This window comes from Dama dama, chromosome 24 (genome assembly GCF_033118175.1).
Source record: "Dama dama isolate Ldn47 chromosome 24, ASM3311817v1, whole genome shotgun sequence".
NCBI classification, from domain to species: domain Eukaryota; kingdom Metazoa; phylum Chordata; class Mammalia; order Artiodactyla; family Cervidae; genus Dama; species Dama dama.
In genome coordinates, this window is record NC_083704.1 from 59,389,122 (window position 1) to 59,415,766 (window position 26,645).

General features: G+C 47.5%; 1 protein-coding gene across 12 annotated transcripts in view; it reads left to right on the forward strand.

The window, feature by feature from the left end:
• The window catches only part of ATG7 (autophagy related 7), a 410,364-nt gene that overhangs the window by 103,521 nt on the left and 280,198 nt on the right, over window positions 1-26,645 (forward strand). For 7 of the 12 annotated variants that reach the window (XM_061128855.1, XM_061128854.1, XM_061128853.1 and 4 more), the window contains exons 1-3: window positions 1,340-1,402; window positions 23,358-23,530; window positions 23,997-24,051. In XM_061128855.1, coding sequence (XP_060984838.1) covers window positions 23,383-23,530; window positions 23,997-24,051 — 203 coding nt within the window. In that variant the 5' untranslated portion in view covers window positions 1,340-1,402; window positions 23,358-23,382. Of the gene's footprint in view, window positions 1-1,339; window positions 1,445-23,357; window positions 23,531-23,996; window positions 24,052-26,645 lie in introns of those variants that run through there. The other 5 variants (XM_061128850.1, XM_061128849.1, XM_061128851.1 and 2 more) reach the window with 5 other exon arrangements.

Below are 26,645 nucleotides of genomic sequence, written 5' to 3' on the forward strand. Positions count from 1 at the left end.
ACTGAGCTACTAATCTGAATGAGACAGCTTTTGGTTGGCGTTGTCTCCACACTGCTGTAGTCCTCCACTCCCCCACCCTCTGCAATAAATCTTCCGAATAAAGTATCTCCTTAATAAGTCTTGGAGAAGAAAATGACAACCTACTCCATTCTTGCCTGGAGAATCCCATGGACAGAGGAGCCTGGCAGGCTGCAGTCCATAGGGTTGGAAAGAGTCAGACATGACTGAGTGACTGAGCACATTAATAAGTCTGGATTTATTTTCTTATTTGGCAGTCAAATATGTTTCCATTAGAATCATAGCCCCAACGCTCTTTAACCTTCAAAGAGTCAAAACTTTTCCTATCCTCTGTTCTTTCATGTGTAAAATGGGGATGATATAATTTTTACCTTGTAGGACCTTTGTGATGATTAGAGATGGGAAACCATGGAAATATGATACATAATCAATAAATAGTATTCTATAGAGTTACATTAGAGTCCTGGCCTTATATGTCAGGTTAAGTTTACACTCACTGCTGTGTCTTTAACACTGTCCAGTGCTTAGAACATAACATACCCTCAATAAACAATTTGGAATGAACAACTTTATCTCTTGATACCAGGAAGCTGTAAGAAAAATACCTGGTTTAGAAAGAAGAGGTTGGTCACTATTGACTTTCATCGGACCCAAATGGCTTTCCTGGTAGATCATCTGGTAAAGAATCCACCTGCAATGCAGGAGACCCCGGTTTGATTCCTGGGTCGGGAAGATCCGCTGGAGAAGGGACAGGCTACCCACTCCGGTCTTCTTGGGCTTCCCTGGTGGCTCAGCTGGTAGAGAATCCACCTGCAACGTGGGAGACATGGGTTGGATACCTGGATTGGGAAGGTCCCCTGGAGAAGAAAAAGGCTGTCCACTCTAGTATTCTGGCCTGGAGAATTCCATGGACTGTATATCGTCCATGGGGTCGCCAAGAGTCGGATACCAACTGAGCGACTTTCACTTCACTTAATGCACTAAAAAGGGCCTGTCTCTCCACACGTGACTCCCTAAGGGTCCCTGTCATACAAAATGAAATGCTGCCTGGAAAATGGAAGTGATAATTCCTGTCATCCTCAAATCACTAGAGGGGCGGAGGGACACTTTTAACAGCCTGAGGGACATATATACACATTGCCAACCCTGATAAAGAGAAAGGCTCTCTCACGGCTCTACCAAGGGGGCGTGACCAGCCTCCTGATGACCCGCCTTCCCCAGGGCCCAAGTTCCTCCCACTTCGCCAGGTGCTAGGGGCTCCTTCACTGGGCCAGCGGATCCTTGTGCGCATGCGCACACCCCTCCCCGCCGGCGGGGGCGGGGCAACTGCGTCATCGGTCCGCGCGCCGCGGACAGCGCCGCGGTTGCCGGAAGTTGGGCGGCGGTAAGTGAGCCGCGCCGTTGAGGAGGACAGGGGTCCTGCGAGGTCGGTTTCTGTAGCCCTGGGACTGAGGGGTGAGCTCGGCGGTGAGGTCGAGGGTCACGGCGGGTCTGAGAAGCCTCGTTCAAGAGGCGGGCCTCCCTCCTCCAGGGAGACACACCGACTCTGGCTCTCGCCTTCTGTCTGCGGTCACGTCCCCCGCAGGCTGGTTCATCCCGGAGTCTAACGACTAGGAAGCACTTTTTGCTAATTAACGAAGTAATTCCCGCCTGTCCGCTGGCAGCGAGTGCTCTGAACATCCTGTGTGGAAATACGGGGGCCAGGACGCCTAGGCTCTCTCCCTCCTGGCTTTCCCCGGTTTCGCTGTGACGGGCGCGTCTTTTCTGGCCAACTCCTCTCCTCCCTTCGTGTGACATGATGTTGAAACCCTTTAAGGAGCTGAGTGCAGGGCTCACGTGCAACCGCAGGGTCCTTTTTCTGTTCCAGCCAGTTTCTCGTGGTAGAGAATAAGTATAAGTACTGATCGAGCTGCTGCTGCACACCCAGCGCTGCTCTGCAAGCCGGGGACACCAAAGTGAGTAAGGTAGACATCCCTGTCCTCGAGTTAATTTGTTTTTTTTCAAAGTCAAGGAGCTAGCAACACTACAGTATGAAACTGTTGTAGGGGTTTGCTGGCGGACTTAGGGTGCTCGCAGGTCAGGCTGAGGCATCAGTAGGCTTCGGTCCTAAAGGATGAGCAGGATTAGTCAGGTGAAAAGGGCAGGGAGGTGGGACGATATCCCAGACATTGGGAGTGGCATGAACAGAAGGTTGTCCAGTGAGTGACCTGCAAGTAGTTCACTCAAGCTGGAAGGCCCAGTTGTGGAAGAGGAGACTCTGGAAAGCCCGGTCATGAAGGATCGTGTGGGCGATAGCGTGAGGAGTGCAGACTTTGGAAGCTGAGGTCCTTGTGTGCCATGTCTGGCTCTGCCACTGAGCTAGTTTGTGAGCTTGGGCTGGTCACTCCATTTCTTAGCTTCAGTTTCCTCATCTGAAAAGGAGCAAATAGGGAGTTCCCTGGGGGCCTAGTGGTTAGGATTCTGGGCTTTCACTGCCTTGGCCTGGGGTTCAATCCCTGGTCAGGGAACTGAGATCCTATAAGCCCCATGATGTAGCCAAACATCCCGCCCCCCCCCCAAAAAAAAAAAAACCAGAACAAAAATAAAGGGCAGACATTAACCCATCTTCTAGGGTTGCTGTGAGAAGTGAATTAGAGGATGTTAGCACTTGGCACTGCTGCTGCTGCTGCTGCTAAGTCGCTTCAGTCGTGTCCGACTCTGTGCGACCCCATAGACGGCAGCCCACCAGGCTCCGCCGTCCCTGGGGTTCTCCAGGCAAGAACACTGGAGTGGGGTGCCATTGCCTTCTCCGCCACTTGGCACTAGTAGATAGTAAACAGTAAACTGTTGCAGTTACTATTGCTATGTTAAGACATGTTAAGAAGCTTTATTTGGAAGTGTGGGTGTGAAGAGTAGAGCCCTGAGGAATTTTAAGCAGGGTTGTGACGTGGTTTCATCTCTTTTAAATTAGCCAGGCGGTGATGTGCTGATTAGAGTGGGCAGGAAGGACTGGCAGGTAGACTGGTCAGGGCACTGTTGCGGAGGAGGGGGGCCTGAACCAAGGGAGCACCTGTGGGGATGGAGAGGGGTGGGTGGATTCAAGAGACAAGGAAGTGAGATTTGCTGGACTGGTTAACTGGTTGGATGATGCTGAGGGAGTCAGGATTTTGGGGTTTGAGGAGGGAGAATGAACCCTCTACGTGGAAATAAAAATGATAAGTTGTTTGAACAGTATCCTTGACCTCAGAGATTTTATTTGAAAGTCAGAATGACCTCTGTCTTCCTCTTTTGCCCATTGAAATAAGATTCTCTGATGCCTTCCTCCTTTCTTCCGGTCCTGCCTGCTTTTTCTAGGGTAAGTAATGCCCCACAGTGTTCAATTCAGTTGCTCAGTTGTGTCCACCTCTTTGTGACTTCAGCACGCCAGGTTTTCCTGTCCATCACCTACTCCTGGAGCTTGCTCAAAGTCATGTCCATTGAGTCAGTGATACCATCCAACCATCTCATCTTCTGTCGTCCCCTTCTCCTCCTGCCTTCAATCTTTCCCAGCATCAGGGGCTTTTCCAGTAAGTCAGTTCTTTGCATCAGGTGGCCAGAGTATTGGAGTTTCAGCTTCAGCATCAGTCCTTCCCATGAATATTCAGGACTGATCTCCTTTAGGATTGACTGGTTTGATCTCCTTGTGGTCCAAGGGACTCTCAAGAATCTTCTCCAACACCACAGTTCAGAAGCATCAGTTCTTCAGCATTCAGCCTTCTTTATGGTTTAGCTCTCACATTCATATGTGACTACTGGAAAAATCATAGCTTTGAGTATAGGAACCTTTGTCAGTAAAGTAATGTCTGCTTTTTAATATGCTGTCTAGGTTAGTCATAGTTTTCCTTCCAAGGAGCAAGCATCTTTTAATTTTATGGCTGCAGTCACCATCTGCAGTGATTTTGGAGACCAAGAAAATAAAGTCTCACTGTTTCCATTGTTTCCCCATCTATTTGCCATGAAGTGATGGAACCAGATGCCATGATCTTCATTTTTTGAATGTTGAGCTTTAAGCCAACTTTTTCACTCTCCTCTGTCACTTTCATCAAGAGGCTCTTTAGTTCTTCTTCACTTTCTGCCATAAGGGTGGTATCATCTGCATATATGAGGTTATTGATATTTCTCCTGGCAGTCTTGATTCCAGCTTGAGCTTCATCCAGCCCAGCATTTCACATGATGCACTCTGCATATTAAGTTAAATAAACAGAGTGACAGTATACAGTCTTGATGTACTGCTTTCCCAGTTTGGAACCAGTCTGTTGTTCTATGCTCAGTTCTAACTGTTGCTTCCTGACCTGCATTCAGATTTCTCAAGAGGCAGGTCAGGTGTCTGGTATTCCCACCTATTAAGAATTTTCCACAGTTTGTGGTGATCCACACAGTCAAAGCCTTTGGCATAGTCAGTAAAGCAGTAGAGGTTTTTCTGGAACTCTCTTGCTTTTTCTATAACCCAACAGATGTTGGCAATTTGACTTCTGTTTGCTCTGCCTTTTCTAAATCCATCTTGAACATCTGGAAGTTCTCAGTTCACGTACTGTTGAAACCTGGCTTGGAGAATTTTGAGCATTACTTTGCTAGCGTGTGAGATGAGTGCAGTTGTGTGGTAGTTTGAACATTCTTTGGCTTTTCCTTTCTTTCTTTGGGATTGGAATGAAAACTGACCTTTTCCAGTCCTGTGGCCACAGGGTGTTCAAGGGTGAACCAACAGGTGCTGCTCTGTCGCCAGGCTGGCAACGTGCATCTCCATGGTCACGGCGGGCTGGGTGTCAGCCGGTCTACCTGGTCTCAGAATGATCACCTCTGGGGTTTTCACACCTTCTTTCTGCTTACCCTCCTTTGAACTTGTCCCTATGTGTCAATCTCTCCGTGAGTGTGTGGCATAGAAAGCAAGTCCTTTTTCCTCCAGGAGTCTGGCCATGTGGAACAGCACTGTATTTACTGTCCTTGCCGTAACCCAAGACCCCACACGGCTCTGCTCGGCTTCGTCATGGACACTTCATGCTGTCAACACAGTCACACTATCTGAGAGTCAGTGTGATGCTGTCTACGCATCCCTCCTTATCTCTCACATATTCGTCCCTCTCCCAGCCGCCTGTGTTGCTTTTGACTTCACTGCATTGCAGCCACCAGTCAAGGCTCCTCAGCTTGTATCATTACAAACTTAAATCCAGCCGACCCTATCGCTTTGCCTTTTATTCTGATTCCGTGGGGGAAAAAATGGTGTTTGTTCTAAGATTAATTCCTTTACTTGTGCCGGGATCCCTTTATCACTTCCTTTTCCTCAAGACCTGGTTCCCATCATTGTTCCCACTTCTTTCCTGTTTAACTAACCCGTCCGTTTACTATCCATCCCCCCGTTTATACTTTCATCTTTGCAAAAATAAAACACCCCCCATTAACCTCTGCTCCACCCTGTCACAGCCACGTTTCTCAGACAAGTTGCCTCCTCTGCTGCTTGAAGTCAGCATTCACTGAAATTCTACTTCTGCAGCAGCCCTCCCCGCAAACCGTCTCCTCAAAGTCACCAGGCCTCGGTGGCACCAGAACCCCTGAACTCTTTTCCCTTCCTTCTCTTTTTTGCATTCTCAGTACGCCTGACATTGATACTACCCCTTCACTTGTGAAAAAGCACTCCTGGTTTAAACTCTTGTCTCTGGCTGTTTCCCCTCAGTTTTCATTGCAGGCTCTTTTCTTCCTTTTGTCCCTTAAATGCTGGTTTTCTCCAAGGCCCTGTCTCATACTCACGTTCATCTCATGCACAGCGTAAACTCTAATCCCGGGGCCAGTGACCTCTGCTCAGGCTCTTGAGTCCAGATCTCTCCTGAGCCCTCCGTCTCAGCGAGTCCCAAGCTAAGGTCATCATCTTCTCTCCAAACCTGCGACTCTTCCTGTCTGTGCTCTCGCTCATTCCCCTTCTGTATTTATTCATTCCAGGCAGAGCCCTGCGCGTCCTCTTGGACTTCTCCCGCTCACACCATGCCTCCCGTCCTCCTTCCCAGCCTGGCAGTTGTCAGAGTTCCACAGCTTCTCCTCCCTCCATACCGACTGGACACGTTTTTATCATTTGCGTTTCCTCTCCCCCTGCCTCAGATCAGGCCCCTTCTCACTTCCTGCCTGTGTCCTGCCCGGCCTCTGAGCTGGTTGCCTGGTCTCAGCAGCCTGGCCCTGACTGTTCGGAGTGTCCTTTCTGAAAATACAGGTCTTTGCGGTTCTTCCCTGGCAGTGCAGTACTTAAGACTCTGCTCCCACCTCAGTGGGGGCGGGTTCAGTCCCTGGTGGGAGAACTAAGATCCCATATGCTGTGTGCTCCCAAAATGTACAAAGCAAACAAAACCCTCCAGTATTTGCTAAAATACAAGTCAGTAGCTTCTCATGGAAGGCCTTCTGTGATTTGGCATTTGCCTACTTTACGGGCGTGGTTTCCAGCTCCCGTGGCACACGAACCTTGCCTTCTCACCACACAGAACTCTTGGTGTGTTCTGAAATGGACCGTGCTGTTTCCTTTGTTCATAGACTCAGTCATCAGGAAGTATTTATTGGGCCCCTGTCAGGGGCTAGGACTGAGGCAGGCGCTGGGGAAACAGCGATAGATGGAGGAGAATGAGAAGCTGACACAGTGCCTTTCTCAAAGAGCTTTTCTTCTAGCAGGGAAGATTGACGTTCACACTGCACGTGTACTCTGGAGGGGAGGTGGTGTTGCCCTTTGTGAGGCGGATACAGAAAAATTGACCTGAGTAGGAGTTGAGGGAGTCAGGGAAAGCTCCCCTCTCATGATGGTTGAGCTGAGATCTGAAGGGAAAAGAGGAATTAAGCAGACAGTGGGCACGTGGATGGATAAGAACATTCTCAGCTTGTGCAGAGACCGTTGAGTGTTACCAGAATTGCAGATGTGGAACTGAGACAAGCTTTCTCCTTTTGCCCGGAGTGTCCCCAGTCCCCAGCATAACCTTCCTCATCCAACGGGACTGGCTTGGGCTGCTGCCACCGACCACTGCCCTCTCCTAGCCATCCAGAGGACGTTTGGAAGAGGGGGGAGCTGTTTTACTTCGTGATATAACCACAGGCACGACTGTGTTTAAGAGGGTGCCATGGCTGATAGGCACTCTGCAATGTGTGATGGTGGTGGTCGTTCAGTTGCTAAGTCGTGTCTGATCCTGTGACCCCATGGACTGCAGCACATCAGGCTTCCCTGCCCTTCACCATATCCCGGAATTTGCTCAGCTCTTGTCCATTGAGTCAGCGATGCCATCCAACCATCTCATCCTCTGTCATCCCCTTCTCCTCCTGACCTCAATCTTTCCCAGCATCAGGGTCTTTTCCAACGAGTTGGCTCTTCGCATCAGGTGGCCAAAGTATTGGAGCTTCAGCTTCAGTCTTCCCAGTGCATATTCAGGACTGATTTCCTTCAGGACTGACTGGCTTGATTTCCTTGCTGTCCAGGAGACTCTCAAGAGTCTTCTCCAACACCAAAGTTCAAAAGCATCAATTCTTTGGCACTCAGCCTTCTTTATGATTCAACTCTCACACCCATACATGATTACTGGAAAAACTATAGCTTTGGCTATACGGACCTTTGTCAGCAAAGTGAGGTCTGTCTTTTAATATGCTGTCTAGATTTGTCACAGCTTTCCTCCAAGGAGCAAGTGTCTTTTAATCTCATGGCTGCGCTCATGGCAACCTACTCCAGTATGCTTGCCTCTAGAACCCCATACAGTAGGGAAAGACAGTGTGTGGGGCCAGCACCAAATGAAAAAGAATTGTCCCACCCAGCACGTCAAGTGGTGCCCTTGTTGAGAGTCCACTGCCAGTTCTCTTAAAAGCCTGGGCCTGAGGGTTTTGTGGGGAACACCCCTGCCTCTTTAGGCTAATTTAGCTGTCCCTCCCTCCTCCTTGCATTACATCCGGTGCAAATGCTTACACCAGACACCGGTGCTCATTTTACCTGTAACCTGCTGTATTGTCATTCCTGGTCTGTCTTACCCTTGAGACTGTTAGCTCCTTAAACTCAAGGACCATGGCTTTTTGCCACTGAGTCCTGAAATTCAGCACAGGGTCTGGTACATCAGGACTTTCCTGGTGGCTCAGTAAAATCTGCCCGCAACGTGGGAGACCTGGGTTCTATCCCTGGGTTGGGAAGATCCCCTGGAGAAGGAAATGGCAACACACTCCAGCATTCTTGCTTGGGGAATCCCATGGACAGAGGAGCCTGGCAGGCTATAGTCCGTGGGGTTGCAAAGAGTTGGACACGACTGAAGTGACTATGCAGCAGCAGCTGGTACATCCTACCAGTGTCTACTGAAGGAACAATGAAATGGAAAACATGGAAACCCCATGTTTTGGGTGTGTGTTTTATTGATGGTATCTTCTTTTTGAGTGCCTCCTATGTGTAAGATTCATGCATTTTCTAGTTGAATCCTCTCAGTAATTCTGCACCGCAGATGGTTTCCCATCTTACAGATGAGGAAGGCTCAGAGAAGATAAATGACTTGCCCAAGGTTGTGTGGCTGGAAGTTTCAAATGTGGGATTTGAACTTATGTCTCTCTGGCTCATGAAGCTACACCCTTCTGTCTGCCATATATCTATCTCCAGTGTATCATCAGATTGCATGGTTGTCCAGGTGTTTTTGTGGATTGAGACTTAAGACCCTAGATATGAAAATTGTGTTGTTTTTCAGTCACCCAGTCATGTCTGACTCTTTGTGACTCCATGGACTGCAGCATGCCAGGCCTCCCTGTCCCTCACCATCTCCCAGAGTTTGCCCAAGTTCATGTTCATTGCATCATTGATGCCATCCAGCCATCTCATCCTCTAACACCCTCTTCTCCTCTGCCCTCAGTCTTTCCCAGCATCAGAGACTTTGCAATGAGTCGTCTGTTTGCATCAGATGACCAAACTCCTGGAGCTTCAGCTTCAGCATCAGTCCTTTCAGCGAATATTCAGGGTTGAGCTCCCATAAGATTGACTGAATTGATGTCCTTGCTATCTGAGGGACAGTTCAAAAGCATCAGTTCTTTGGCATTCTGCTTTCTTTAAGGTCCAGCTCTTACAACCATAGGTGACCACTGGGAAGACCATAGCCTTGACTATACGGACCTTTGTTAGCAGAGTAATGTCTGCTTTTCAGCACACTATCTAAGTTTGTCATCACTTTCCTGCCAAGAAGCAATCATCCTCTGATTTCATGGCTACAGACACCATCCGCAGTGATGTTGGAGCCCAAGAAGAAATCTGTCACTACTTCCACCTTTCCCCCTTCTCTTTGCCATGCAGTAATGGGGGCGGATGCCATTATCTTAGTTTTTTTTAATATTTAGAGTCTTAGCCACTCTTTCACTCTCCTCCTTCACCCTCATCAAGACGCTCTTTAGCCTCTTCACTTTCTGCCATTTAACAACTTGAAAATTGTAATCTTGATAAATAGGCTTGTCATTCCAGTTGGTCAGAATCTTTTATTCTCAATTTCTGTTATTCGTCGTTGCCTCTTCCTATTCCTGTCATGTGTAGAATTTTTTTTTTTTTTTTTGGTTGGGGTGGGTCTTGGTTGCTGTTCACGAGATTTTTCTAGTTGCCCTAAGTGGGGACCACTCTCTAGTTGCGGTACTTCGGCTTCTTACTGTGCTTCTCTTATTGCAGAGCACAGGCTCTAGAGCATGCCAGCTCAGTAGTTGTGGTACATGGACTTGGTTGTTCCGTGGCATGTGGAATCTTCTCAGGCCAGGGATCAAACCCATGTCCCCAGGATTGGCAGGCAGATTCTTAACCTCTGGCCCACCAGGGAAGCCCCAGTGTAGAATTAATAAGCAAACCTGTGTTGCTATCTAAGTCCCTGGTGAGATGTGGTTATAATAATCAAAAGTGGGCCTTCTGCATTGCAGGCAGATTCTTTACCATCACCAGGGAAGCCCCAGTGTAGAATTAATAAGCAAACCTGTGTTGCTATCTAAGTCCCTGGTGAGATGTGGTTATAATAATCAAAAGTGGGCCTTCTGCATTGCAGGCAGATTCTTTACCATCTGAGCCGCCAGGGAGTTCCCTTGCTCTAGCCAGGTTCGGTTCAGTTCAGTCGCTCAGTTGTGTCCGACTGTTTGTGACCCCATGGACTGCAGCGTGCCAGGCTTCCCTGTCCATCACTTAACTCCTGGAGCTTACTCAAACTCATGTCCATCGAGACAGTGATGCCACCCAACCATCTCATCCTTTGTCGTCCCCTTCTCCTGCCTTCAGTCTTTCCCAGCATCAGAGTCTTTTCCAGTGAGTCAGTTCTTCACATCCAGTGGCCAAGGTATCAGAGTTTCAGCTTCAGCATCAGCCCTTCCAACGAATATTCAGGACTGATTTCCTTTAGGATATAGACTGGTTGGATCTCCTTGCATGCAGTCCAAGGGACTCTCAAGAGTCTTCTCCAACACCACAGTTCAGAAGCATCAGTTCTTTGGTGTTCAGTTTTCTTTATGGTCCAACTCTCACATCCATACATGACTACTGGAAAAACCATAGCTTTGACTAGACAGACCTTTGTTGGCAAAGTAATATCTCTACTTTTTAATATGCTGTCTAGGTTGGTCATAGCTTTTCTTACAAGGAGCAAACATCTTTTAGTTTCATGGCTGCAGTCACTATCTGCAGTGATTTTGGAGCAAAAATAAAAGTAAAGTCTCTCACTGTTTCCATTTTTTTCCCCATCTGTTTGCCATGAAGTGATGGGACCGGATGCCATGATTTTAGTTCTCTGAATGTTGAGTTTTAAGCTGACTTGTTCACTCTCCTCTTTCACTTTCATCAAGACGCTCTTTGATTCTTCTTTGCTTTCTGCCATAAGGGTGGTGTCATCTGCATATCTGAGGTTATTGATATTTCTCCCAGCAATCTTGGTTCCAGCTTGTGCTTCATCCAATCTGATGTTTCTCATGATGTACTCTGCATATAAGTTAAATAGGCAGGGTGATAATATACAACTTTGACGTACTCCCTTCCCGATTTGGAACCAGTCTGTTGTTCCATGTCCAGTTCTAACTGTTGCTTCTTGCCCTGCATACAGGTTTCTCAGGAGGCAGACAAGGTGGTCTGGTATTCCCATCTCTTTAAGAATTTTCCACAGTTTGTTGTGATCTACACAGTCACAGGCTTTGGACGTCAATAAAACAGAAGTAGATGTTTTTCTGGAACTCTCTTGCTTTTTTGAATATTCGATGGATATTGGCAATTTGATCTCTGGTTCCACTTCCTTTTTCTAAATCCAGCTTAAACATCTGGAAGTTCACACTTCATGTACTGTTGAAGCCTGGCTTGGAGAATTTTGAGCATCACTTTGCTAGTGTGTGAGATGAGTACAGTTGTGCGGTAGTTTGAACATTGTCTGGCATTACCTTTCTTTGGGATTGGAATGAAAACTAACCTTTTCCAGTCCTGTGGCCACTGCTGAATTTTCCAAATTTGCTGGCATATTGAGTGCATCACTTTCACAGTATCATCTTTTGGGATTTGAAATAGCTCAGCTGGAATCACCTCCACTAGCTTTATTCATAGTGATGCTTCCTAAGGCCCACTTGACTTCACTTTCCAGGATGTTTGGTTCTAGGTGAGCGATCACACCATCGTGGTTATCTGGGTCATTAAGATCTTTTTTGAATAGTTCTGTGTATTCTTGCCACCTCTTCTTAATATCTTCTGCTTATGTTAGGTCCATACCGTTTCTGTCCTTTTGAGCCCATCTTTGCATGAAATGTTCCCTTGGTATCTCTAATTTTCTTGAAGATACTTCTAGTCTTTCGCACTCTATCGTTTTCCTCTATTTCTTTGCATTGATCACTGAGGAAGGCTTTCTTATCTCTCTGTGCTATTCTTTGGAACTCTGCATTCAGATGGGTGTATCTTTCCTTCTCTCCTTTGCCTTTAGCTTCTCTTCTTTTCTCAGCTATTTGTAAGGCCTCCTCAGACAGCAATTTTGCATTTCTTTTTCTTGGGGATGGTCTTGATCACTGCCTCCTGTACAATGTCAGGAACCTCTGTCCATAGTTCTTCAGGCACTCTGTCTATCTGATCTAGTCCCTTAAATCTGTCACTTCCACTGTATAATCATGAGGGATTTGATTTAGCTCATACCTGAATGATGTAGTGGTTTTCCCTACTTTCTTCAATTTAAATCTGAATTTGGCAATAAGGAGTTCATGATCTGAGCCACAGTCAGCTCCGGGTCTTGTTTTTGCTAACTGTATAGAGCTTCTCCATCTTTGGCTGCAAGGAATGTAGTCTGATTTTGGTATTGACCATCTGGTGATGTCCATGTGTAGAGTCTTCTCTTGTGCTGTTGGAAGAAGGTGTTTCCTATGACCAGTGCATTCCCTTGGCAAAACTCTATTAGCCTTTGCCCTGCTTCATTCTGTACTCCAAGGCCAAATTTGCCTGTTACTCCAGGCGTCTCTTGACTTCCTACTTTTGCATTATAGTCCCCTATAATGAAAAGGACATCTTTTTTGGTGTTAGTTCTAGAAGGTCTTGTAGGTCATCATTGAACTGTTCAACTTCAGCTTCTTCAGCGTTACTGGTCGGGGCATAGACTTGGATTACTGTGATATTGAATGGTTTGCCTTGGAAACGAACAGAGAGCACTCTGTCGTTTTTGAGAGTGTACCCAAGGTCTGCATTTCAAACTCTTTTGTTGACTATGTGGGCTACTCCATTTCTTCTAAGGGATTCTTGCACACAGTAGTAGATATAATGGTCATCTGAGTTAAACTTACACGTTCCAGTCCATTTTGGTTCCCTGATTCCTAGAATGTTGACGTTCACTCTTGCCATCTCCTGTTTGACCACTTCGAATTTACCTTGATTCATGAGCCTAACATTCCAGGTTCCTATGCAATATTGCTCTTTACAGCATCGGACTTGACTTCCATCACCAGTCACATCCACAACAGGTGTTGTTTTTGCTTTGGCTCTGACTCTTCATTCTTTCTGGAGTTATTTCTCTACCGATCTCCAGTAGCATATTGGGCACCTACTGACCTGGGGAGTTCGTCTTTCGTGTCCTATCTTTTTGCCTTTTCATACTGTTCATGGGGTTCTCAAGGCAAGAGTACTGAAGTGGTTTGCCATTCCCTTCTCCAGTGAATCACATTTTGTCAGAATTCTCCACCATGACCCTTCCGTCTTGTGTGGCCCTACAAGGCATGACTCATAGTTTCATTGAGTTAGACAAGACTGTGGTCCATGTGATCAGTTTGGTTAGTTTTTTGTGATTGTGGTTTTCATTCTGCCTGACCTCTGAGGGATAAGGGTAAGAGGTTTATGGAAGCCTCCTAATGGGAGAGCCTGACTGAGGGGGACACTGGGTCTTGTTCTATGGGTGGAGCCATGCTCAGTAAATCTTTAATCCTATTTTCTGTTGATGGGTGGGCTGTGTTCCCTCCCTGTTGTTTGACCTGAGGCTGAACTATGGTGGAGGTAATGAAGATAATGGGGACCTCCTTCAAAAGGTCCCATGTACGCACGGCCGTACTCAATGCCGCTGACCCTGCAGCAGGCCACCGCCACCCACACCTCCGCCCGAGACCCCTGGACACTCACGGGCAAGTCTGGGTCAGTCTCTTATGGGGTCACTGCTCCTTACTTCTGGATCGTGGTGCACACAGATTTTGTTTGTGCCCTCCAAGAGTCTGTTTCCCCAGTCCTGTGTAAGTTCTGGCGGCTCTATGGTGGGGTTAATGGCAACCTTCTTCAAGAAGGCTTGTGCCATACCCAAGTCTGCTGCACCCAGCACCCCTGCCCCTGCAGCAGGCCACTGCTGACCTGTACCTCCGCAGGAGACACTCAGACACAGTTCTGGCTCAGTCTCTGTGAGGTCTCTGGGTCCTGGTGCACACAAAGTTTGTTTGAGCCCTTTGAGTGTCTCTGGCGAGTATGGGGTTTGATTCTAAGTGTAATATCGCCCCTCCTCCTGTCTTGCTGGGGCTTCTCATTTGCCCTTGTACATGGGGTATCTTTTTTTGGTGGGATCCAACATTCTCCTCTCGACGGTTGTCCAGCAGCGAGTTGTAATTTTGGAGTTCTCGCAGACAACATGAGCTCATGTCCTTCTACTCTGCTGTCTTGGTAGAGCACACAAGATTCAGGACACATGAAACACTTTGTAAATGTGATGAATATTCATTCACATAGATAATAAAATACAGATTCGATAGGCCCCAAGACTGAACCAAAGACATCCCTGTTAGCTCCTCTCTGATTGACATCAGTTCAGTGCTTAACCAGCATCCTTTGAATAATATTATTTTACCAGTTTTAAGTCCTTCTAATTGTGTCAGTTCTTACATCTCCATCTTGTCTACTCTGCTGTGTGGAGACGCCTTGTCAGAGACCTTGCTGAGGCCCCCATAGCCTGCTACCTCTGTCTGTGGTTCTTCTGTAACCACAGCAGAAGTGCAGTAACTCTGTCGTGACTTGTTCTTGGAGAAACCATGGTGGCCTTTGTGAATACTCAGGGTGGCTGGATACAGTTGAGCAGGTTGTACACTGCACATGGGGCCACATCTGAGAGGGTTCTGTTTAGATCATAGGCGTCACGGGTGTGTTTTGTAATGACGGTTTTCTGGCAGAGAAGGGCAAAGATGTCTTGAGCTAACTCAATATATTACAATAGTTTTCTCAGGAAAGGAGGTAAAATGTTTTGAGGAAGTGGTACAGTTTTCTTACTGTACAGAGGTGCCATGTGAACAAGAATGGCCTGTGTGACGCCTCCCCTGGGAGCAGAGTCTCTCTCTGGTGGGCTACAGAATCCATCTATATTCTCATCTTTGGAAATTATTTTGAAAACCTGAAGCCAAGTAATAGCTTGGCTATTACTTTTTTATTACTATTTCTTAGTAATAGTAGCCTATTACTATAGGCTATTACTATCAGTTTTTCAGCACCTCTCATTTTCCAGAACTTTTTAAAGATCACCAGAAATGAAAACAAAAAGACTGTTACTCAGACGCAGTCGTTCATACCTCAGCCAGCTTTTAGGAAACCATCACGGATTTTGGCTATTGGCTGACCTGAGGGCTCCTCTGTGGCTTAGGTAAATCCAGTGGCTGTCACTCAGGTAAGGATGGAACAGGTTGACACTACTGATGGGCGGATGTAGCGCAGAGGCCTCGAAAGTGGGCATGGTGTCCACCCCCTTCCTCGTATGATCTCTTTGTCTCCCCCTCCCTGCCCGCGTTTTCTCAGCCTCCACTCTCTCATGGGCTCGCCATACCCCACAATACTGGTATCCAGGGCATCCGTTCTCAAATCTGAGGCCAAACAAGAGAGCAGGTCGCATGTGAAGTTTGAGGTTATTACAGCAGGAAGAACAAGTCCCAGAAGTAATTGTGAAAACTGAAGGTTACAGTCTGCAGCCTGTGGAGGTGATTGCCGGTTCCCCGGTTGACCTCCGGAAGAAGCAAATCACGTGGATCCTTCCAGGGCAGAGGTGACCCAAGGAGGCGAGAGGGACAACCTGACCTTCCGAGCAGTTATCCTGCCTGCTCACATCAGCTATCAGCGCCTAATAGTACCGTCGCCAAAAAAGCCATTTGGGGTGACTTGGTGTCTTGTGGAGACATCATCAGTTTGGCTCAGGGAACATCTTGACTCTGATGCTGTTTTTAAAAGAAATCGAGGCTTCTGTACCAGCTGGTTCCCCTGTAGGAGTCCCGAGTTTTCATCTTCTGGTAAAACCTACTCTTTCTTCTAAGTTTGGAACTTTGCGCCCGCCTCCTTTTTGGAAGGGAGAGCTTTTTAAAAACTTCCTTCTTTAACAGCCTGGCAAATGACTTCCATACCTCATGAAGTTGCAGAAGCATCATTACCCAGCAAAATGGGCATCGGCTCCATATGCCAGAGGGGCCCCCTCCCCGCTCCAGGTGGTCTCCACTGCCTTCTTACCCATCAGCAGCTAAGCACATACTCGGTTTGTCAGTGGGACTTGGTCATGTGCCTCGTTGCTTGTTTTAATGACTGCCAGAGCTCGCAAGCCCTGCAGCTGGGAACCTGAGAAGTCTGTTCTCTCCGCTCCATTTTTTTGGCCCAGAGATGGTGCCTCAGGGCCAAATTGCAGATGATGGCGGCACTTCTGCTAAGTGAATGGCCCCGCGTGGCCTCCGAGAAACTGAACACAGAGCGCTCCCAACCTCTGAGCACTCGCCTCTCTGAACTTCCCCTGGATGACCTATAGCCGGAGACCATCGTTTCCTTGTAATTAAACCTCTGCCATGTCTGCAGAGCTCTGGTGAGGCAGGGAGACTTAGCGAGGGCTGCTTGAGGCACGGGAAGATCTGGTGGTGAGTGCGTGGGGAAGGGCGACTGCATCTGGCTGGTGGCGGGGGAGGGTGAGACGACAAGAAAGACGAAGAGCAGCTGCCCTGTATGGGCCACTGACTCTCAGCCAGACACCCATTTAGCCCTCCCCGCAGCCTCGTGGGTTGGGTGTGATTATCTGCAGATGACGAAGCAGAGGCACGGGGCACGATGTTACCCACCCTGGGCCGCGCCCCAAGTGAGACGTGGGGCCGGAACTCCCAACGTCGGTTAATCTGACTGAGGACCCAGCTCCCAGCTACCTTAGCTTTCAGCATCCTTTCTCCGAAACGTTAAAAACAAATAAACAAAAAAAAACAATAACAAAACCTTCCCTGCCTTCCCAAAGCAAACAAACAAAACCCCAAGAACACACAGGTGAAAAAGCCTAGTGAGAGATGTTTACATAGTCAGGCTGCTCTGTTTTTCTGTTCTCCCCCCACCAAGGGCCTAGTGTCCCTAAAGGTAGGTCTGTTTGTTTTTTTAATCTCTATGATTGTTGTTGTCCTCCACCAGTTTTACTCCTTCCTTTTCCAGAAATCCTATACTGACTTGTTTTTTGCTGCGTCTAGTCCTCTCGGCACGCGCTGAGGGAGAAGGGCTGGGCAGACTCATTCCAGGAAAACGCCTCTGCTCCAGTTAACTTGATAAGCAGTGAAGCCAAAATACATCCATCTTGAGCATCTTGAATAATCAAATGCCAGAGCGTCTATGGAAATGATATTTCATTTTCAGTGCTTATTCAGAGGGACCCACAGCACTCGCCATCGAGGGGGCCGCGGGGTAGCGGTGTTCACAGTGGCCGATGGAGGGGTGCAGGGGAGGGTGGTGTGAGCAGCAGCTCCAGGAAGGCCCTCCGGAGCGTGTCACCTCGTGCAGGGACACAGGGAAGAGCACCTTTCAGACAGGGCGCCGAGGCAGGTCGGCAGGCGAGTTAGCCAAGCACCGAGCAGCTTGGTTTTCTGCAGCGTCGGGTGGAGGTGCGGAGGGGCAGGCCCCCCAGGGTGGCACTGGAGAAGCTGGGAGGCAGTCGCAAGCGTCCAGGAGAAGGCGTGGAGGAGCCTGCCAGCGGTGTGGCTGTGCGCCGGCTGAGGACGCGGAGTCCTGCTATTACCGCGGGCTTTCCCGTGTGTGATGAGCCTGGGTGAAGACCGAATGCGCTTTGTCTTGGCTTAGATGCTCCCATCTGTGTGAGACTGGTCTATGGAGACTGCATTCGCCAGTCCCTCAAGATAGATTGGTGCCGTAGATGGCTCCCGTGGCCTAGGACTCCAGCCTTGTCATCTACCTTACCCTCAACACATCTCTCCTGCCCTCTGAGAAGATTCTGCCCCAAATCTCAGTCACCCAAGAAACAAAATGCCTTATCGGCACCTTCCAAGGATCAAAACAACAATAGGTTTTGAAGATCGTCTAGTCCAGGGTTGACCAACTATGGCCCGCAAGGCACACCCAGCCCAAGGCCTTTCTTTGTGCAGTCCATGAGCTAAAGATTTTTTTAACGTTTTTCAAGAGTTGTGAAAAAAGAAGAAAATAGGACAGAAACTGTTTTGGCCTGCAGTGCCTAAAGTATTTACTATTTGGCTCTGTTCAGAAAAAGCTTGCCAACCCGTGTTCTTGTCTGGCCACCTCTGTGCAAAATGGCTTGGCAAATGATTGCCTGATGCGTGCTCGAGTACTTCCACCAATGGAAAATGCATCACCTTTCTGGTCAGCCTGCTTCCTGTTTGGACAACTCAGGTTATAACTGTTAAACTCTGCCCAAATCTTGCCTCCTGTTTGTTGTCCAGTTGCTCAGTCGTATCCGACTCTGCGACCCCATGGACTGCCAGGCTTCCCGGTCCTTCCCTATCTTCTGGAGTTTGCTCAGACTCATGTCCATTGAGTCAGTGATGCCATCCAACCATCTTGCCTTCTGTTGCCCACTTCTCCTGCCTTCAGTCTTTCCCAGCATCAGGATTTTTTCCAATGAGTTGGTTCTCCACATCAGGTGTCCAAAGTATTGGAGCTTCAGCTTCAGCATCAGTCCTTCCAATGAACATTCAGGGTTGATTTTCTTGGGGGTTGACTGGCTTGATCTTCTTGGTAGTCCAAGGGACTCTCAAGAGTCTTCTCCAACACCACAGTTCAAAAGCATCAGTTCTTCAGTGCTCAGCCTTCTTTATGGTCCAACTCTCACATCCATACATGACTACTGGAAAAACCATAGCCTTGACTAGACAGACCATTGTTGGTGAAGTAATATCTCTGCTTTTTAATATGCTATCTAGGTCGGTCATAGCTTTTCTTCCAAGGAGCAAGCGTCTTAATTTCATGGCTGCAGTCACCATCTGCAGTGGATTTGTAGCTCAAGAAAATAAAGTCTATCACTGTTTCCATCGTCTCCCCATCTGTCTGCCATGAAGTGATGGGACTGGATGCCATTATCCTCATTTTTTGAATGTTGAATTTTAAGCCAGCATCCATCCATTGGCTCTTTAGGGGAGAAGAAAGCTGTTATTTCAGGTCAGCAGGTTCTGGGTGCCTAATCTATCCTAGGCACTGTGCTGAGTGCTGGAGAAAGATAAGTAGGACAAGGTTCTTGCATTAGGGTTTTCCAGGAGTTATTTCTGTGAACCAAAACAGTTGAACTGGTCTTCTCACCTGTCTCTCATTCCCGCTCTTCTTGCCATTGGGTCAGGGCTTTTCTCTTTCCTTGTTTTACTTATTTCTGTGTTACTGTTTCACATTAGACAGTACAAAACTCAAAAGGCGAAAAGGACATACAAGAAAATAAGTCTGTCCACAGCCCTGTCTCTGACCCCTGGAACTTCTTTTCTGGGAGGCAGCCACTATTCCATATGTCCTGTGGGGATTTCATGGTGAAGAACAGCACTAACACAATGGTTAGGTCCATTTGGACAGGAACTTCTGGAAAGTACCACAGGGTAGTGTTTTTTGAGCTCTTGTTTTAAGTTGCTGAGTGTGACTTAGTTTTATTTCTAGAAAAGCCTAAAATTGGTAAGTTTGGGTGATAGATGCAGAGGGTTCATATTGCTTGACATGCATCTGCATTATTTTAGGTAACTCCTCACTGGATATTTTGGTTACCACTGGGTTTCTTCTGCTGCTGGGGTTCTTGTTCATTACAGTCTCAGGTCCTCAAAGCCTTTCCTCTTCCACCGGAAGGGATGCAGTCCCATCTTGTGTGAAACTCTTGGGTTTCACATCCTGAATAAAACGTTGAAAATCAATGGAAATGAGCTTTCAGCTTTATAAGCTGAGCCGAGGCCTGAAGTCTCTCCTGCACCATTTGGGGTTACACGGGCAAGCCTGACTTTTCAGGACGCAGGTACTGTTTGTGTCTAGGTTGGTTACATATGAATGACTTTGTACCTGGGACTCATGTCCTCCTCCAGGATTCCCTCCTGATCGTTACGTCTTAGGTCTTCCCTTCTAGTTGAGGGACAGTGTGACACAGATGTTTAGGTTGTTAGGCAATACCTTTTTACTCAAGTATCCTGTTTAGATGTTTCCAGCAGCTTCCTAATCACACTTTGCTGGTGTCGCTTAAGACCTTTCCGTCGTCCTAGCCAGTAAGGCAGCACTTCAGCGGCTGGACACCAACCACATCCTCTGGTGAAATGGGCTCTTGGGTTCTGTTCAGAATTTCTCAAAGACCAAATATGTCAGAAATGAAGCCTGGGCCTCTGATTTGTTTTAATATTATTTATTTGACTGTGCTGGATCTCATTTGTGGTGTGTGGGATCTCGTTCCTGGACCCGTTACCCACAGGCCCCCTGCACTGGGAGCTCTGAGTCTTAGCCGCTGGTCCACCAGGTAAACCCCAAGGATGTGCCTCTCATGCAGATTACTTTCTAGTCCATACTCTTCCTGCAGTCCTCCTCTTTTTCCTGGTGCTCAAGTGCTGTGTGGAATAGAGTTTTCTCTTTTGCCTTTGGCCCTGGTAAAATTTCATCTTGGTGACCTTTGATGCCCTGGAGAAGGGGCTGGCTGCCCACTCCAGTATTCTTTCCTGGAGAATTCCATGGACAGGGGAGCTTGGCCAGCTACATTCTGTGGTTCTTCAACATCTTGGTGACCTTAGCAGGTCATCAAAATGATGATGAGTTACTGTCGACTTTTAAGACTAACTTGCGGTTGATGGTGAAGCATGTGTAGGGGTCTGATGCCCCATCCCACGGAGGATTTCGGATGAGATCTGTTTGTACTGCTCTTCCACGGTGGTGTTGAGTTTTTACCTCTCTGAACCTCAGTGTCGTCCTCTGTGAAACCAGAACTGTCACGTCTTAGGGCTTTGGGGAGGAGCTAGTTCAGGCGCCCACCCCTGCTGCAGTGCTGGCCCTGGCCAATACCTCGTAACTACCACTTCCGTTCGTGGCAGAGGACTGTTGATCCTCTAGCCTGTAGTGGTTTATTGCATGTAAGCAAGAGAAGAATTGAAGGTGACTTTGAGGTTTCTTCGTGGCTATATGATGGTGCTGTTTAATAAACTAGGACATATAGGAAAATGGACAGAATTTTAGTGAAAGGAACATTCAGTTTTCAATTTGTCAAGCTGAAGATGCCTGTGAGAAATTCAATTCCAGCCTTTAGAAGACTTTAATATACGGTTGGAGGTTAGCGCTAGAAATACCATCCTGGGATTCATCGGCATGTAGATGGAAATGGGTGTATAAAATGAAAAAATTGCTTTGGGGAAAGCTTATAGATGAAGGAGAGGGCTGAGCATGGAAGCTTTCAAAAGCCAGCAGCAGAAGGAGAATACCAGCTGTGTTGTGGGGGGAGAGAGGAGAAAGGAGCGATGGAAAAACCTACAAAACCAAGCAGGAGAGTCTGAGGGTGTTCTGCACCAGTGTTTCTCATCGTGTGTGCCCCAGGCCACCAGCCTGAGGGTCTGTTTCTCCACTGGGCCCTAAAGGCACAGTGCGTAGGATCCACACACTTTTCTGGGGCCTGTGAACACAGGAGTGACCCAAAAAGGTGAGCATTCTGCAAGCGCAAAGCTATAAAGAGCCTTTCAAAGAAAAACCAGTAATATAATATGGGCCAAGGGTGCATTTAAATCTGTTTGAAATGGTTTAGAGGTCGGTGTGTCTGCATGTGTGTGCATGCTCAGTCGTGTCCGCCTCTTTGTGACCCCATGGTCTGTAGCCCACCAGGCTCCTCTGTCTGTGAGGATTCTCCAGGCAAGAATACTGCAGTGGGTTGCCATTTCCTTCTCCAGGGGATCTTCCTGACCGGGGGATCGAACCCACATCTCTTGCATTTAGCAGGCAAGTTCTGACTCCAAAAGTAAGAGTGCTGGTGTCCCAAAGGCTTCAAGATAGCATCAAACTCGAATCAGAATCCCCTGGGGCACCAGTTCCCGCCACCCTCTCTGTCTTTTCTCCCTAGCGCCGCCCCCCCCCCCACCCCGCCTCCCCAGCAAGTGGATCCGAGGCATCTTCATTTTTTAATAAGCCCACAAGGAGGTGGAAACACTTGTTCAGTGCTGGCTGATGTGTGATGTTGCAAATTCATGCCAAGGCCGCAACGTGCCCAGGCCCTGCTCAGAACTTTCACCCTGCTCTGACCCACCCTCACCTCCTCTTCCTTGATTTTCACCAGGTTTAGGTAGTGCTCATTTGCGTTTTACCATATAATTACTATTGGACCAAAGCTCCTTGTCTCTCTGATATCCAACACGTTTAGAAAACTGAAAGGTTTTAAAAAAAAAAAGAAAACTGAAAGGTTTTAAAAAATCTTTGCACGAAACTCACTCAGAACTTCACTGAGTAGACATGACCCGTCTTCTTTTATTTATCCCCTGTTGTGTGACTGTTCATACATCCCACTGCAGACATACTTATCTGTCTTGGGGCAGTTGGAGACTCAAGTGACCTCATTAGCGTATGCCTTTGAACTACAGGTTCCTTTAGGGTTTTGCCTCCCTGACCACCAGCACCCCATCACCCCAGGGTCTGTGTCCCTTCCCCACCCACCCCCGAGAGCGTGCAGGGGACATAGGGAATTTGAATGTATGCCTGCTGGCTGGGACGGTTAAATTTATTTGAAGATTTGAATCAGTGATGCCATCCAACTATCTCATTCTCTGCCGCCGCCTCCTCCTCCTGCTCTCAATATTTCCCAGCATCAGGGTCTTTTCCAATGAGTTGGCTCTTCACATCAGGTGGCCAAAATATTGAAGCTTCAGCTTCAGCATCAGTCCTTCCAATCCAATGAATATTCAGGGTTGATTTCCTTCAAGATTGACTGGTTTGATCTCCTTGCTGTCCGAGGGACTTTCAAGAGTCTTCTCCAGCACTACAGTTTGAAAGCATCAATTCTTCTGCGCTCAGCTTTCTTTATGGTCCAGCTGTCACATCCGTACACGACTACTGGAAAGACCATAGGCTTGACTATATGAACCTTTGTCAGCAAACTCATGTCTTTGCTTTTTAACATACTCTCTAGGTCTGTCAGCTATACCCTAATACAAAGTAAAAAGTCTAAGTAAAAAAATAAAATAAATAAAATACATACAGTAAAGTGCAAATTTCCCTCATTTGATGGATAAAATGTGAGACTTCAAAGCATTTCTGATACTGTGGTTTGGGTGGGGGAACTTCTTCATCATTCTTGGCTGGGGTGCTCAAGTGCTGCCTCACTCAGAACCCTGACAGTTGGCGTTGCTCACTGGCTGGACTTCGGGGTTTTGTGCTTGTAAAGTTCCCTGGGGCCACACAGGATGGCTCGAAGAAGGGATAACACTAGCATCAGTCAGACTGGCTCGCGAGAAAGAAAGACGCCCCGAAGTGAAGGCCAGGAGGTCAGCTGTGTCGCCCAGAGGCTGAATGTGGCAACGCAGCCAGGACCCCCGGGCTGCTTTCCAAAGCTGTGTCTTCAGGCAGCTGGTCGACCTCTCTTTGCTTTCGGTTGCTCTGCCTGCTCTGATCGGGTGTGGTCACAGAGGTCCTTTCTCACCCTACTCTGTGCGTTGTTGCCATGTTTTGTATCCAGCAGGCGACAAGGAGTGGCGGCAGCTATGGGGGAGCCCAGCCTCTCCAGATTGCAGTTCGCCCCCTTCAGCAGCGCCTTGGATGTTGGCTTCTGGCATGAGTTGACCCAGAAGAAGCTGAATGAGTACCGGCTAGACGAAGCTCCCAAGGACATTAAGGGTTATTACTACAATGGTAGGCGATAGGAAACTCCATTCTTCTTCTCTCACCTTCTCTGCCCAGTGTAGGGTCAGCTCTTCTTCAGAATGGGATGTCCTTGACTTTTGCCATTACTGTTATCCCCTGGTTTCTACTTAACTTCCTGACTTTTTGACCCATGTTCACTTCTTTTCTCCTTATTGGGAAAAGAAAGGGAGAAGCCAGTGTATTAATTGAAAGAGTTAATACCCATTACTGAGTATTGCGGGGGAAAGGGATTGGAAACATTCTCCCCAGTGAATCTTTGCTTCAATATTCTTAGCAAATACCTTGGATTCACAAAAGCCGTCATCTGCTACTGAGTCCTTGCTCAGCTTGGGTGGCTGGAAATTGGATGGAGCCCTTTGGGCTTCACCAGAAAAGAGAAATGATCCACAGATGTTTTTGTTGCAAAGGCTGCTGTGACTAACTCATGATTGAATGTGTAAATGCTTCCTTCCAGGTGACTCTGCGGGGCTGCCAGCTCGCTTAACGTTGGAGTTCAGTGCTTTCGACATGTGAGTATTTTTTTTATCAAAGTCTAAAATAGAGAACACTGATTTTTGCAAGGAATGAGGGTTCTTAACTTTCGTCATAGGTGGGCCTCGGGGCGATCCACAGAAGCTTCCGGTGAGCAGGGCTGGCGTCTCATGGTTCTCTTGTACCTCCCATGGCATAGAGACAAGTGCTGGGTGCTCAGGACTGTCTGGTTCATTTTTTCAGCACGTATTTATCAGAGCCTATTAGGTGCAGCAGCGAACATTTATTAGACTACTTCTGTTATACAAGTTACTGTGCAAGGCATTGTAGGGATGTACAAAGAAATGCAACATAATGTCCTCACAGAGGTTTCTTTAACTAACTGGGGACCATGGGGAGTTTCTGGAGAGAAGAAACACATTTATTGACTTAATTACTGACTTATTTTCTAGACATAATCCTTTCAGACCTGCCAGGCGTGGTTTTCTTCCCTTTCACAGGTGAGGAAACCATGATTGCAAAGGTGAAGTGACTTACCCAAGTCATTTAGACATGGCTCAATTTAGGAAGCAAGGGTGAGAGAAAAGTAACCAGTATTTCTGAGGTTGTGGTCTGAGTAGCTGGGGGCAATTTCTTATTTTCTATAGAAACCGAGAAGCCAGGCAGTGGCTGCAGTTTGGGGAGGGGGTAAATTTGGTTTAGGACATGTTGAGTCAGAGATGACAGAGTCCAGTAGAAACGTCTGGGAGGCACTGGCCCCCGGGAGGGTGGGTCGTCCACGTAGAGATCCTGAGGCTGTGAGAGAGGAAGAGACTGTAGCAGAAAGAGAAGGAAGGGCAGTGACAGGGACCAGACCTGATCAGGGAGGGCAGAGACACAGAACTCGCCAAAGAGACGTGATTTGCTGGAGAAGAAGAACCAGAGGTGATGTTTTCAGGAAGGAAAGAGGGTCAACAGTGACAGAATCAGAAAGGTTAGAGTTCAGTGCTGGAGTCACCGGAATTGTTGATTGGGTTGTGTGAGAAACTAAATTCTGCGCCTGGGGGCAGAGCAGAAGCCATGTCAAGAACTGAAGGATTGAAGGCTGCCGGGAGGGAGGCATCTTTTTCTGCTCCCTCGTGTGTTTGCTGTGTGAGGGTGGGGGATAAGGGGAACATGAAGAGGTATTTGTAAAGACCACCTGAAAATGGAGATAATCAAAGAATCGTTGTTCAGTCAGTCAGTCAGTCGTGTCCGACTCTTTGCGAACCCTTGGACTGCAGTATGCCAGGCTTCCCTGTCCTTCACCATCTCCCAGAGCTTGCTCAAACTCATGTCTTTTGAGTCAGTGATGCCGTCCAACCATGTCATCCTCTGTCGTCCCCTTCTCCTGCCCTCAGTCTTTCCCAGCATCAGGGTCTTTTCTAACGAGTCAGGTCTTCGCATCAAGGGGCCAAAGTACTGGGGCTTCAGCGTCAGCATTAGTCCTTCCAGTGAATATTCAGGGTTCATTTCCTTGAGGATTGACTGGTTTGATTTCCTTACTGTTCAATGGACTCTCAAGAGTCTTCTCCAACACCACAGTTCAAAAGCATCAATTTCTTCATCACTCAGCCTTTGTTATGGTTCAACTCTCACATCCATACATGACTACTGGAAAAGCCATAGCTTTGACTATATGGACCTTTGTCGGCAAAGTAATGTCTCTGCTTTTTAATATGCTGCTTAGGTTGGTCATAGCTTTTCTTATGAGGAGCAAACGTCTTTTAATATGAAATTAAGATGGCTGCAGTCACCATCAGCAGTGAGTTTGGAGGCCAAGAAAATAAAGTCTGTCCCTGTTTCCATTGTTTCCCCATCTATTTGCCATGAAGTGATGGGACTGGTTAGTCAAAGATTAGGGTATTTCAAATGAAGTTTCCCTGGAATTTGAAAACAAAAAATCTCTTGAAAAGTCAATACATTTTATTCCTCTGTCACAATCAAATTGTGAAACTAAATTGCACAACTTGAATCGAAAATGATGTTAGTCTTTGCACCTTTAAAAGATGTGTTTTGATGTTTCTTGTTCCCTTCAGAGCTTTCTTGCTCCATAATAAATCCTTGTGATTGCGCGTCAAAGCAAAAAATCCTAGTCATCTCTCTCCTGCGTCGGCAAAGACTGACTGACTTTGGAGCAATCACAAAATAATGAGGAAAATGCATTCAGCGTACAGTCTTAAATTACCTGAGGCTAATAAATGGGGTAGTGTCGTTCTAGTATAACCTGAAGAGTCCAACATTCCTCAGAAGCTGCCCTCACTCCTGTCTATTCTTTTTTTTTTTTAAATGTATAATTTGATTTATTTATTTATGGCTGTGCTGGGTCTTCGTCGCCGTGTGGGGTTTTCTCTGGTTGTGGCGAGTGGGCTTCTCACTGCGGGGGCTTCTCTTGTTGCGGAGCACAGGCTATAGGGCGCATGGGCTTCAGTAGCTGCAGCCCTGGGCTCTGGAGCGCAGGCTCCATCGCTGTGGCGCATGGGCTTAGGGCTCAGTTGCTCTGCAGCATGTGGGATCTTCCCTGATCGGGGGTCAGACCTGTGTCTCCTGCGTTGGCAAGTGGGTTCTTATCCACTGAGCCTCCAGGGAAGCCTGCTCCTATCTCTTCTGACAC